The sequence below is a fragment of the Macadamia integrifolia genome, unplaced genomic scaffold (genome assembly GCF_013358625.1).
Source record: "Macadamia integrifolia cultivar HAES 741 unplaced genomic scaffold, SCU_Mint_v3 scaffold39, whole genome shotgun sequence".
In the NCBI taxonomy this organism is placed as follows: Eukaryota; Viridiplantae; Streptophyta; class Magnoliopsida; order Proteales; family Proteaceae; genus Macadamia; species Macadamia integrifolia.
The window spans coordinates 697377-711676 of record NW_024869937.1 but is presented as its reverse complement, the minus strand read 5'-3'; the positions used below and the strand labels follow the sequence as shown (position 1 = coordinate 711676).

General features: G+C 50.6%; 1 protein-coding gene across 1 annotated transcript in view; it reads left to right on the top strand.

Annotated features, from left to right (window-relative positions):
* LOC122068432 (U-box domain-containing protein 4-like) overlaps window positions 1-10342 on the top strand; it is an 11588-nt gene extending 1246 nt beyond the window's left edge. The window contains exons 3-4 of the mRNA XM_042632287.1: window positions 2286-2363; window positions 10292-10342. Of these exons, the coding sequence (XP_042488221.1) occupies window positions 2286-2363; window positions 10292-10342 (129 nt within the window). The remainder of the gene's footprint in view (window positions 1-2285; window positions 2364-10291) is intronic.
* The last annotated feature ends 3958 nt before the right edge of the window (window positions 10343-14300 follow it).

The window sequence follows — 14300 nt, the reverse complement described above, 5'->3', positions numbered from 1 at the left end:
ACCGAAAGGAGGGACCTTCGGTCAGGTCCGTTCGGCTTTGGCCGAACTCCCAACCGAAAGGAGAGACCCTCGGTCAGGTACGTTCGGCTTTGGCCGAACTCCCAACCGAAGGTTGGACCCTCGGTCAGGTCCGTTCGGCTTTGGCCGAGCTCCCAACCGAAGGAGGGACCCTCGGTCAGGTCCATTCGGCTTTGGCCGAGCCCCCTGCCGAGGGAGGGACCCTCGGTCAGGTCCGTTTGGCTTTGGCCGAGCTCCCCACCGAAGGAGGGACCCTCGGTCAGGTCCGTTCGGCTTTGGTCGAGCTCCCAATCGAAGGAGGGACCCTCGGTCAGGTCCATTCGGCTTTGGCCGAGCCCCCTGCCGAGGGAGGGACCCTCGGTCAGGTCCGTTCGGCTTTGGCCGAGCTCCCCACCGAAGGTGGGACCCTCCCAACCGAAGGTGGGACCCTCGGTCAGGTCCGTTCGGCTTTGGCCGAGCTCCCAACCGAAGGTGGGACCCTCGGTCAGGTCCGTTCGGCTTTGGCCGAGCTCCCAACCGAAGGAGGGACCCTCGGTCAGGTCCGTTCGGCTTTGGCCGAACTCCCAACCGAAGGTGAGATCGTCTGCTAGGTCCGTTCGGGTGCAAACCTCGAGGCTTCGTACCCTGACGTGGCGGTGCCATTAATGCTCGGGAAGTTGTACCGCCATTCCCCCCTCTATATAATGTGGGGGGCCATTTGTGGGGCAACCTTTCTTTTTTCCCTTCGGAGAGCACACCTTCGGCCTCGGATCCCCTTCTAGCCTTCGTCCTCTTCTTCCTTAGCTTAGCAACAAGTAAGTGATGTCTTCCTCGTCGGGCTACAGCCCATCGTCCCGCGAGAGGTCAAGACCAAGACGTAGGTATAGGAGTCCTGGGGAAGTCCGAGGGATGTCCTCGGATTCCACCAACTCTCCCTCCTCCCGCGACTCATCGTCCGCGGCCTCACCGTCGGGGTCCAAGGGTGGCTCCAACGGTGAGGAGTTCAGGGAGAGGGTGCTCGACGCCCGAGCCCAGACCCAGGAGCCCTTGGAAGTCGAGGCCCTCAGGATCGTCTCCACGATGGACGAACCAGAGCTAGAGGAGCTGAGGGCCTCCTTCGGTGTTTCGGATGCTTTCGAGCTCCGTCTGCCCAGACCTTCTGACCGAGCCAGCTATCGAAGGAGGCCTTCAAGGCGGGCCTTCGGTTGCCCCTCCACCCCTTCTTTACCAAAGTGTTTCGGCACTATGGGGTAAGCCCGACCCAGCTAACGCCGAACGGGTGGCGACAAGCGTGAAGCTTCGTCATCTTCTTCGTTCGGCACAAGAGGCCCCTCTCCCTTCAACTTTTCATCAACTGCTTTCTTCTTCAGGCCTGCAAGGGACTTACGGGCTGGTACTATTTTTGCCCCCGAAAGGACCTTCGGCTCCTGAAGGGTTACCCGACTTCCATCCACGGATGGAAGGAAAAGTACTTCTTTGTAAAGTCGACCGAGGGGGTGCCCTTCGGCACGGTCTGGGACATCCCGGACCTTAGGGATGTGAACTCCGCCCCTGCCCTATTCGGGGCAGACGCGGAGTCGTTGGCGATGGCGAGGCGGCAGGAAGGCTATTCTCCAGTCGAGGCCGACTGCCTCAAGTCCGACGCCATCCTCTTCAAGTTCGGGCTTAGCCCGGGTGAGTTAGGCTAGCCTCCGTCTGCTTCCTTCGAGTGTCGGTCCTTCGTACTAATATTTCTTGCTTCTTCTTGCAGTGCAAGTTACCAGAGCCGAGGCTAAGGCCGCCGCCGCTGCAAGGCAGGCAAAGATAAAGGAAGCCAAGGCACGTGACGCCCCCCAACAGCCGAAGTCCAAGAGGAAGGAAAAGATGGGACCGTCTTCCGAGACCCCGAAAAAGAGGCCCAGGGTGGAGGGGCCGACTGCCGAGGCTGTCCAAGCACTCGCTGCTCCTAGGGACGGACCTGCTCAAGACCCTTCGTCCGCCGCTGCCTCCCGAGGCCCGAAGGTCTCGTCGACGAGGGCTGAGGTGGGGTTCGTCCCACAATGGTCGGTGAAAGAAGACGACACTCTGGCCGTCGGACGGGTTGCCAGAGAATTGGTGATGAAGGGGAGTCTTCCCCGAGATGCCACCGAAGCCCAGAAGCAAGGGACGGCGGCACTGATCACCTCCGCGTGCATCTACATGGCGGGGGTAAGCTTCGGTCCTCCTTCCCCTTCGGTCCTCCTGCCTCTTTTTTACTTGTACTATACATATATATTTTTTCATTCTCTGACCTTCGGTGCTTCGTGCAGGCTCAGACCCAGATGGGTCAGCTGGCGGCTCGAGCCGAGGCCATGTCTCGGGAGCTTGAAGTCTGCGAGAGGGAGAAGGTCTCCCTAGACAACGAGCGCACCACCCTCCTCGAGAAGGTGGAGCACCTGGAGAGGGACCTAGCCCTCGAGCGCCGAGAGTGCGATCGGAAGCTCTCGGAATTGAAGTCACAAGTGAGGGCCCGCATTCAGGAAGCCGAGGCCCGAGGAGTCGAGAAGTATCGTTCCTCCGAGGCCTTCAGGGAGGAGATCAAGAACGCCATCGCCCCGGGGTACACAATGGGCGCTACCGAGGTCCGAGATTGGGTCCTCGGGCGCTACCCCGGGGTTTCTTTTGCAGACAGCGGCCTCATCTTTGAGGACGACGATGTGGAGGTGGTACCATCGGCCACCGAGGTAGCAGACGCCGACGGTGGAGGCTGCAGCGAGGAAGGCGAGGTCCAGCTGCATAGGGAAGTCCCTCCGACCCCTGGTCGTGGAGGTTCGGACCAGGAGGCACTCCCCGCCGAAGACGAAGCCGCTAACCCGACGGACGCTCCTTGAGGCCGCCTCGGCTCTCAGCGCAGACTACCCCCTTCTTGTCATGTAACTAGCCTTCGGGCCTTAAATGTAATCTTTACCTTCGGGCTTCGTATGTAGTCCATGCCTTCGGGCTTCGTATGTAATCCATGCCTTCGGGCTTTATCAATGCAATCGTTCTTTTTCCAACTGTCTATTTAATGATCTTTGATTAGTAAATAGTTGCAGAGGGCCGAAACCCTAGTTGACCTTCTTAGGCGCATGGCCCTGAAACTTGGCCGAGGGTCGACCTGTTAGTAAGTCAGACGAAGGACGACCCTGTTATCACTAGCAATATTTTACAAGTGTTTTCCCTCTCGGCTTGAGCCGAAGGGTTCACCGAAGGTCGACCCCTCAATAGCCAATCACCAAGTGTGTTTTGCCTTCGGCTCCAGCCGAAGGGTTCACCGAAGGTCGACCCTTCAATAGCCAATCACCAAGCAATCCAAGTGTTTACCCTCGGCTCCCGCCGAAGGGTCTATCAGATGCTAGGTTTTCACCGAGGGTCTTCCTGCTAGTAAGTCGGACGATGGTCGAGGGGTTCACCGAAGGTCGACCGTCCAATAGTCAGGATCTCCAAGTAGTAAGTACTTTGCTTTCGGCTCAGGCCGAAAGGTTAACCGAAGGTCGGCCATCCGATAGTCAGAATCACCAAGTGTATCCTCGGTTCCAGCCGAAGGGTCTGTTAGATGCTAGCCCTTCGGTCAGGTCTGTTCGGCTATGGCCGAACTCCGAGCCGAAGGGGTGATTCGGCCGGGTCAACCTTGCATTCTTTGAGCCTCCACCAAGGTGTGGATCTTCAGTCATCCGTTCCACAGGGTTAGAGGTAGGAGAATTCTCAGTTGCCGTAAACCAGCTCTCGTATTATCCATAAAGTCTCACGGATTTCAAGATGAATTACAACTTAAAAAGGTTCAAAAGGACAATAATTGCAAAGAACGACAGACGGAAAAATTTACAAATGACTAGTACGTGCCCGCTACTTTACTACTGGTGGAATTTTCTTAGATTATCTGAGTTCCACGATCGGGGTACCCTTACTCCCCCTGTAGTCTCTAGGTGGTAGGACCCTGGTCGTATTACCCTCGAGACTCTGTAGGGACCTTCCCAGCTTGGGTCTAGCTTCCCTTGATGCCTTGGGTCCGACACTTCCGCCCTTCTGAGGACAAGGTCGCCCTGCCTAAACTCGTTCTTCCGGACTTTGGTGTTGTAGTGCCTAGCGACCCTCCGCTGGTAGGCGGCGATCCTTTCCTGTGAAGCTTCTCTGGTTTCTGCCAAGAGGTCCAAATTTGCCCGGAGTCCTCCGTCGTTTTCGTCTTCGTTGTAGTACCGAATCCGATGGGTAATAGCCCCTATCTCTACTGGGAGTACAGCTTCAGTGCCGTATGTTAACATGAAGGGTGTTTCTCCGGTAGCTAACCTTTCAGTGGTGCGGTAGGCCCAGAGAATGTGGTGCAACTCGTCTGCCCATAGTCCTTTGGCATCATCTAGCCTCTTTTTTATCCCTTGGAGCAACGTACGGTTGGTTACCTCTGTTTGCCCATTGGTCGAGGGATACCCGACGGAGGTTTTCCTGTGGTTGATGCCGAGGGCTTCACAGAACGCGTCGAAGGTTGGATTGGCAAACTGAGTTCCATTGTCCGTAACCACGACCTGGGGGATTCCGAATCTGTATACCACCGCCCTTTGGAAGAAGTCCCTTATGCTCTTTTCTGTTATCGTTGCTAGGGCTTCGGCTTCCGCCCATTTCGTGAAGTAGTCGACTGCCACCACGACGAACTTCCTTTGCCTCGTGGCCAAGGGGAACGGGCCTAAGATGTCCATCCCCCACATGGCGAACGGTACTGGGCTAGATAGGGACGATAGCTCGGTAGAATGTAGCCTAGGCACGGGGGCGAACATCTGGCACTTGACGCATTTCCTGACCAGCGATTCTGCGTCCTTTCTCATTGTCGGCCAGTACAGGCCCTGCCTTAGTACTTTGTGCGCCAGGGCCCGGGCCCCAAGGTGTTGGCCACATATCCCCTCATGCACCTCCCGGAGCGCATACTCGCCGTCGGAAGAATCCAGGCACTTGAGGTATGGTGAGGTAAACCCTATCTTGTATAGAGTGTCGTCTTTCAGGAAGAAGCGCGCTGACCTTATTCTTACTTTCCTTGCTTCGTCCCTGTTCTCTGGGAGCTTCCCCTCCTTGAGGTATTCTATTATGGCGTCCATCCAGCTTCGGCCGTTTTCACCTACGGGTAACACCTCGTGGGGTTTCTCGATGCTTGGCTGTGGTAGTACTTCGAAATACACCGCTCGTCCAAGTTCCGCGAAGTCGGAAGTGGCCAGCTGCGACAGTGCGTCTGCGCTAGCATTCTCTTCTCGTGACACCTGCTTTACCTCAAATTCCTTGAAAGCCGCTGACCTTTCTCGCACCGTGTTCAAGTATTCGGCCATCCTCTGCTCTTTGGCCTCGTATTCGCCATTCACTTACCGCACCACGAGTTGGGAGTCGCTATTCACTACCAGTTCCTTCACCATCAAAGCCCGGGCCAGATTAATTCCGGCTATTATCGCCTCGTACTCCGCTTCGTTGTTGGAGGCGTCGAAGCCGAACCGTAGGGCGCATTCTACTTTGAAGCCTTCGGGGCTTACCAACACAATTCCAGCGCCACTTCCATCGCTATTGGAAGCCCCATCCACATACAGCGTCCAAGCCTCCTCTGCTCGTTCCTCGGTAGATTCCTGCGGGTCATCGGGGATCGTCGTCTCCGCTATGAAGTCTGCGAGGGTCTGTGCTTTAATTGCGGTTCTCGGCTTGTACTGGATGTCGAACTCTCCCAGCTCTATGGCCCAATTTACCCGACGACCGGACATATCTGGTCGCTGCAGTATTTTCTTCAGAGGCTGGTCGGTGAGTACGCATACTGTATGTGACTGAAAATATGGCCTCAGCTTTCTTGCCGCCGTCACGAGGGCGTATGCCACTTTCTCCGCCTTTCGGTATCTTGTCTCGGCATCTAAAAGGGTTCGGCTGACGTAGTATATTGGCCGTTGTTGCTTTCCTTCCTCTTTCGTCAGTACGGCGCTTACAGCAACTGCCGATACAGCAAGGTACAGCTGTAGGACATCTCCGGTGTTCGGCTTTGTCAGCAGTGGGGGTGCGGCCAAGTACTCCTTCAATTGCTCGAAAGATCTTTCGCACTCCTCCGTCCACTCGAACCTTTTAGCCCCTTTCAGCGCCTTGAAGAAAGGAAGGCATCTATCAGCAGATCGAGACATGAATCTTCCGAGGGCGGCTACCCGACCCGTCAGCTCCTGGACTTGCTTTACGTTCTGGGGTGACCTCATGTCCCGAATGGCTTGTATTTTGACTGGGTTGGCTTCGATTCCTCTTTCTGAAACGATGAAGCCGAGGAACTTCCCCGAGGCTACTCCGAAGGCACATTTTGCTGGGTTCAGCTTCATGTCGTACCGTCGTAGCACTTGGAACGCCTCTTCCAAGTCTTGGATGTGTCTTTCCGCCTTCAGGCTTTTCACGAGCATGTCATCCACGTACACTTCCATGGTCTTGCCGATCAGCCCTTTGAAAACTTTATTCACCAACCTCTGATAGGTGGCCCCCGCGTTCTTTAGTCCGAAAGGCATGACCTCATAGCAGTACAACCCTCCTTCAGTTATGAAGGATGTTTTCGGGACATCAGCCTCGGCCATTTTGATTTGGTTGTACCCCGAGTATGCATCCATGAAACTCAGCGCCTCGTATCCCGCCGTGGCGTCGATGAGCAGGTCTATCTTTGGTAGGGGGTATGCATCCTTGGGGCAGGCCTTATTCAGGTCGGTGAAGTCGATGCAGATCCTCCACTTCCCGTTTGCCTTCGGGACCATCACCACGTTAGATATCCACTCCGGGTACTGGATCTCTCGGATGAACCGGGCCTTCAGTAACTTTTCTACTTCCTCGTCTATCTTCTTCTGTCTTTCTGGGGCGAACGTCCTTTTCCTCTGCTGCACCGGCTTCTTCATGGGGCTAACATTCAGGTGATGTTCTATTACCTCTCGGTCGATCCCGGGCATGTCCGATGCCGACCAGGCGAATACGTCAGCGTTGCTCCGTAAGAATGAGATGAGTCTTTCTTGCTGCGACCTTGGCATGGTAGCCCCAATCTGGAATTGCCGGGTGTGATCTCCTTCTTCAGCTTCAACTTGCACCAAATCTTCGGCCGGCTCTCCTCGTTGATAACTGGCATCATCACGTAGATCCTCTATCGGGAGCGTCTCACCCGCCTTTTCCTTTCCCTAGAGAGTAGTGGCGTAACATCTTCGGGACGTCTCCTGATCGCCCCGACACTCCCCGACGCCATTCTTGGTAGGGAACTTCATTTTAAGATGGGGGGTGGAGACGATGGCCTTTAATAGATTCAACCCGACTCTTCCTAGTATGGCATTATATGCTGATGTAATGCTCACCACCAGGAAGTTGATCATCACCGTCGCCTGGCGATCTCCGGTGCCAGCCTGAACCGGCAGCTCAATCGACCCTTCCACCTTCACCGGGACGCCAGAGAATCCCTGCAACGGGTGTTCGACCTTCTTTAATTTTCCTTCGTCGAGGCCCATCTTCCGGAAAGCTTCGAGGAATAGGATATCAGCTGAACTGCCGTTATCCACTAAGATCCTCTTCACTTTGCAATCTCCTATAGTCATGGCGATAACCAAGGCATCATCATGCGGGGTCTGTACCCCTTCCAGATCATCGTCTGAGAAGGAGATTATCGTCCCCGTCTTCGCCTTCTTGTTCGACCATTCTGCCACATGTACGCTCCTCGCGTAGGCCTTCGCCTTCCTGGCAGAGACCGAACTCTCTCCTGCGGCTGGGCCTCCACAGATGGTCGCTATAACTCTTGTTGGGCTCTTGTTCTCCTCTCGGGGCCGGTGTTCATCTTCCTCTGGTGTCCGGTTCCTCCGCTGTTCTTGATTTCCTCTGCGGGCGAGCCCCCTTCTCTCATAACGACCTCCGCCATCTCTCCGGCGATTTTCCATCCGGCCATTGCCTTCTGGAGCCCGCTCTTTCTCCCGATCTACAAATCTGCCTAAGTATCCCCTTCTGATCATTCCTTCTATCTCCCCCTTGAGATGCCAACAGTCCTCGGTGTCATGGCCGTGGTCTCTGTGGAAGTGGCAGTATCTATCCACATTGCGTCTTTCGGGATGTCGCCCCATCTTTCCTGGCCACTTCATGGCCCTGGCATCTGGAGAATCTTTTATCTGCATTAACACCTCTGTTCGCCTTCGGTTCAGGGGTGCATACCTCTCAAACTTCCTTGGTGGACTGGGGGCCCGACTGCGCTCGGACTTTCGTCTTTTTCCTTCTTCGACGGGTTTATCGTCAACCCTTAAGGGCCTCTTCCTCGCCGCCTTCCTTTCGACTTCTTCATCTGCCTGGAGGGTTTCTTCCATCTGGATGTACTTATCGCATCGCGCCCTCAGCTCGGTCAGATCTCTAGGCGTATGCTTCGCCAGGGACCTCTTCAATTCCTTGTCCTTGACGCCACCTAGCAGGGCCGTGAACTCCTCCTTCGGGTCTAGGCCCCTGATTGTGATCTTTTCTTGTTGGAATCGCTTCATGTAATTCCGCAGCGATTCCCCTTCTTGCTGTTTGACGTTGGTTAGGTTCAACGTAGTCTTCTGGAGGGGCTGGCTACTAGAGAACCCCTTCACGAAGAAGTAACTCAGGTCGCTGAAGCTGTGGATCGACTTCGTCGGTAGTCGGTTATACCACAGCCTCGCCGCCCCCCTGAACGTCAATGGGAGGGCCCGACACATAATATTTTCCGAGACGCGATGGAATTGCATGGCGACCTTAAAGCCTTCCAAGTGATCGACGGGGTCCCCCGACCCGTCATAGGTGTCGTACTTGGGCAGGCGAAAACCGATCGGGAGCGGGTCCCTCATGACCTCGTCAGCTAAGGCCGTATCATTGGTGAGGTCGGGCTCGCGGTTCCCTGTCTGGTTTTCTGCCACCTTTCTGATCTCGTCCTTCAGGTCTAAGATCATCCTCTTTAATCCCGAGTCCTCGGACCTCTGTTTGTCTCCTTGGTGCTGATCCCCATGCGGGTCTCTGGTGGCGCGTCGCGTCCTACTTCGGGGCGCGGGACTCTCCCTTGCTCGGCTTCGAGGGTCACGACCGGCCCTCGTCGATCCCGTACTGCTTCGGTCTTCTTCTCGAGCCCTCTCAAACTGGACGTGGGGACCTGGGGGTGCTCCGCCGGTCCTATGGGAGACAGCTTTGGAGACCTCCCTCATAGTCTCGGCCATCCGGTTATATTTGTCCTGGAGGTCTTCGAACTGCTGCCTTGTCACGTACTCCTGGGCCGCGGGAGGCTGATGGTCGCTGCCTTCACGTACTGAATATCCAGCCGACCGCTGGTATCTGACGGACACTTCCCGGTCGTCATGGCCCCTTTCTCGTCCAATCTCCGCCGAGGGAGGAAGCTCCCCTGAAGGTTCTTCCCCCATGTCTATGTTGGACGTCGCTCTCGTCCTTTTTCGGTTGTAGGTTCTCCCCACCATTACCGTCGTTCCCACGGACGGCGCCAATCTGTTGCTGCCAAAAAACCCCGCTAGTCCAACCTACACAAACACAGACGACGGAGGCCCGGAGCTTAGTCCGGGGTTAGTCCTCCGATGCTCAAGTCAGGGTCGGCCGCACAGTTCAATAAGGGAGTAATGGTGAGGGTCTCAGAGCTTACCTCCCTCTTTCTTCCGTGCCTTCTTATATAGCCCTCCGGGTTTAGGGTTTTCCCCCTTCTTCCCTATTAGAGTCCCACTCGAATACGTCCAACCTTCTGGGGGGAATATTCCCCTCATGCAGACGACGTGATCCCGCATGATTTTGCAAGCGTGCCTCGGTGATTGAGCGTGAGTGGTCTCTCGGGACCTTCGTCTGGCTGATGACACGTGTCTCAGAGACGACACGTGTCATTGCCCCCACCGAGAGGCTATTTTGGCTATATCATAGAGTAAATTCCTTTGGTCTGGTATGTAATTCTCTCTTACCTTCTCTGTCTCTCCGTGTTTGATTTAGGGCATATCAGAAATAAGAAAATGTCCTGCTTCTTCTCTGTATTAATTCACTAAACTATTCAAAGTGAGCAGTGAAATTTCTGTGTGGTTCTATTGGAATGCTTTGCAGTTCTAAAAGCAACTTTGTGGACTTTAATGCATCCCCTTGGGGCAACTTAGTGTAGATTCTTTGAAAATGCGAACAAACCAGAGGTTGATTTTGGAATAAGGTTTGTATTGTTAATTCTGCATACGATGATCCTATAATCTTGTTAATTATGATTTGATTACTTAATTTATCCATCTTTCAAGATTCCAATTCCATTTGCATATAAAGATCTGAGACTCTTTTCATTTTGAGTGAAAATTTGGACATTCAGGTATACCAGCAAAAGAATATAATGCCAGAAACTGTCAAGACCATCTTCTGAATGATGTTCAACAATACTCAATTGTCTAAAATCTCAAATTCCTCAAATTGATCTGTTGTCATTGAATTCAAGACCACCTTCACAAACTCTAAAATTATGTGCTTATGGAGAAAAGAAGCATCTCAAGCATTAATTATACTATGGCTTTGTTTGGTTGCGAGGAAAATGCAAAATTTTTATGTAAAGTGGAATCTATATTCCACGGGAAACTAATTTGAGGTGTTTGATTGCCAGGGGAATAAATTTTACTTATAAAAAAAATTTCACTTCTAGGTTAATATTCCCCTTTTTATTTCCGACCAAAAAGTAAAGTAAAATCAGAACCCTTCTCTTCCCCTCACTTGCGCCACTGTTTTGTTTTCTCTAGAGAAAAGCTCGGAATCAAAACCCGTCAAGGTCTCGACCTTGCTCACGCACTGCGTTGTTTGATTGTTTCAGAGGAGAAGAGAAGTTTGGAAGCTCAAAACTCGATGAAGAGGAGGCTCTCAACCTTGCTTGCGGTGCTGCATTGGTTCTCACTCGATCCTCGTACCAGGTTTGACTTCTTTCTTCATTTCGATCAATTTGAATTCAAATGGTATAAATATTCGTGTGTAAATCACCACATTTTAGGATTCATCAATTCATCCCACGATTCCTCAACTTGTTTCTCGGCATATTCTTGGACTTGGAACATCCAAGAAAGGATTTCAGAAACTAAGGAGTTCAATTTGAAATAAAACTCCTTATATTCCCATACATGGAGACAGTGTCTTAATACTTCAGTACTTTGCCTTCTTAGAGGTAATCTATATGGACAGTTTTTGTAAAATTTCCCCCAACTCCTCCATGACCTCTTTGGTTTTTGAATTCTGAAGTTGTCATGTATATCTTACTTGGTCTGTGGGAGGCCCTAGAGTTCCAGTCACAGGAGATGATAGTTTAGAGTTTCTAGAATTTCTTTTTCTTCCTTTTATGCAGGTAACAGGAGGTTCACCCAGTATTCAGTATGCCTGTCTTCAACAGAGGGCAATGTCTGGCTCGAGGTCTATCATCTTCCTGAATAAATTGAGACTAGTGGACATGGTCTCTCCCAAAAATCTGGAAACCATGTCCATGAAAGTATTAAATGCATCAGCTTTTATTTTTATTATTTTTTTGAGAAAAAGAAAATACCCGCTTGCGTATGTCTATGCTTAAACCCCCCCCCCCCGCCGGCCCCATGTGTTGAAGATAGCATTTGTGTGCTGGTGCAGTGGTTGCACAAGTGGATAGTGTTTTCTTGCCTTTTTTTCCGTAAATGAATGAACTACTCACTCATGTTTTCACCAATGAAAGATTGTTGTTGTTGTTGTTGGCTCTCATTGTATTGCCTAATGGATTAAAGCATGAAAGCGTCACTTTTCATATTAAGACATACAAAGCCCCTAGTCTGCCATCTTTGGCGATGAATCAACAATTCGAAGTGCTTTTCTTACGTATTCTTGATGAACCAACGTTTAAATATAGAAGTAGGAGGATTTGTTTGGGAAGTAAAGAAGCCCCTTTGACATCTTTTCATCTCAAAGAATTTTCGGGGAAAAGCATAGAGACTAAGGGTGACTTTGAATAGAAAAAAGGATGGGTCTGCAGGGTCCCAAATTTGGCTTATTCGAAAAAAGTTTTGTTCTTTGAAAGATCTATCTTGTGTCTGGTGCTGCATGGTGGATGATATGCCTGCTCAGTTTTTTAAATCAAACTAGGATCAGAGGTTCTTTTCTCAGAGTGTGGATCAGGTTCTTGTACGAGAATTGTTATCCTACAATCTGATCTACAAACATGGAATCCACCACAATGCTTTTCATTTGTGATGATTCCATGTGAGTGGGTTAGACTCGTACAAGAACCATTCTCGTATGTGAACTTGATCCGCGCTTATTTTTTAATGGATTTTTGTTGTAAGATCTTAATCGGACTGTGATCATTTTAATACCACAACAGAAGCACCCCAAGTCCATAGGGCATTTTCATTTTCGCCCGATTGAACTTGTGCTCTGTTTTGTACAAAATTATTGCCAAATGCCTAGTTAATAGGTTGGAATTAGGGGTGCAAGAGGGCCGGGTTGTGCTGGGCTTTTTAAAACCCTAGCCCAACCCTAAGTCCCCTTTACTAGGCCCAAACCCGCTTTGACCTTGATTCTGGGTTGCAAAACTTCAACCCAGGCCCAACCTTTCAGGGTTCAACCCAACCCTTATCCGCCCTGATTGACCTTGATTTTTCAGGGTCAGGGCGGAGTGACCCTGACCCTAATTTGCCATCAAGGGTCGGGATAACCTTGATTAAACCTGACCTTGGTTTGCCATCAAGGACCGGGTATATCCTATTTTTTTTTTGTAAAAAAAGCAAGAGAGATCGGTGAGAAGATATATTAGGGGGTTTGAGGTGTCAATGACTCAATGTCAAACAATATCTAAAATTAGGTTAATATCAGGGTTAACATTAGGGTCACAACCAGAGTCAACATCAGGGGCAAAAACTAGGAACGGATCAAGCCAAAATCAGGGCCAAATTCATGGTAAAAAAATCAGGGCTGGGTTCAGGGCGGGCTGGGCGGGCCAAAGACATCAACCCTTACCCGCCCTAATACTGACTCAAGGTCAGAAACTTCAGGGTCGGGCCGACTCTCAGGGCCCAAAATTTTCGGGTCGATACTTGTTTGGGATCAGGTCGGGTTCAGACAATCAAGGCCAAACTTGCACCACTAGTTGGAACCCCTTCTAAATTCCATTATTAGCCATGATCAATGTGCTTTCCTACCCTCTAGGTCTCTGATAATATCTGTGTATCGCATGAAGTGTTACATTTCACAACGGTTTAATAAAGGTAAAACTCTTTCTTTTGGGGATATGCTAATAAAGGTAAAACTTGAATGAATGAATAAATAAATAAAGGTAAAACCGGGTGAATGGTCATCAAAATTGACTTAAGAAAAGCTTATGACCGAATTGAATGAGCACATCCTTCTCAATCTTGTTAGTCTCAACACTCGGACTAATTGTGGAATACAATCTCCGAGTAAATGGCACTATCATTGGCTGTAGGATGTCCATTAAACCATTTTTTTAAATTAATTAATTAATTTATTTATTTTATCATGTGGCAAGAGGCCCTACCCCAATATTTTTTTTGAGCCCAAACCCTTAACTTTCCCGGTTGCTCATGCATTTCTCATTAAATTTTGCCTATGGCTGTCTAATCTTTGCTAGCACTACTGAGCCAAACTGCCAGTGTATCTTGTTCATTTTGAATTCGTATTATCTTCTGGACAAGAGGTGAACTATATCAGTCCTGTTTCCTCTTTAGCCCCAATACAGATCCCTTAACCAACTCTCTCATTGCCCTACATCCAGTTTCTCCGCTCTCTGACTTAGGTAGATACATATGTTGGGCTTTCCACAACCTTTGGCCCATCCAAGACAAAGGCCGCCTACAGAATCATTGAGAGAGTTTATTCTAAACTCTAGGGTTGGAAGGAAACCTCCTTTGTACTGCATGGAACGGAGTCTTATTGAGTCACTTCTTTCCTCCATCCTTGTCTTCACTATGCCAATTTTCAACTTCTCTTGGTATTTGTCATAGTTTGAACAAGGGCATTTTTGGATTGAAGGGAATAATATATTCTATTGGTCGAAAATCTGATTGTATTGTCTTGTCGCAAAAGTGATTTAGTTGAGTCCTCTTATGGAATAGAAATGTATTTCATCCCTAGATTTAGTATCTTCAGGGATTGGTTTTGTTTTTAGTTAGGAGATTTTCCCCTGTGGATGGCTTCATCGTAGGAGGGGAAAACTGCTTATTTTTTGTCGATGTATCTTACGGGCCAGTTTTTCTTGTATCACTCTTTTAGCTTGACAATGATGGTGCTTTATGAGGAATAGTAACATCCTTTCGGTCTTTATGGCTATGTTTGGTAGCCAAGAGATTTAAGAAATTCTCTTT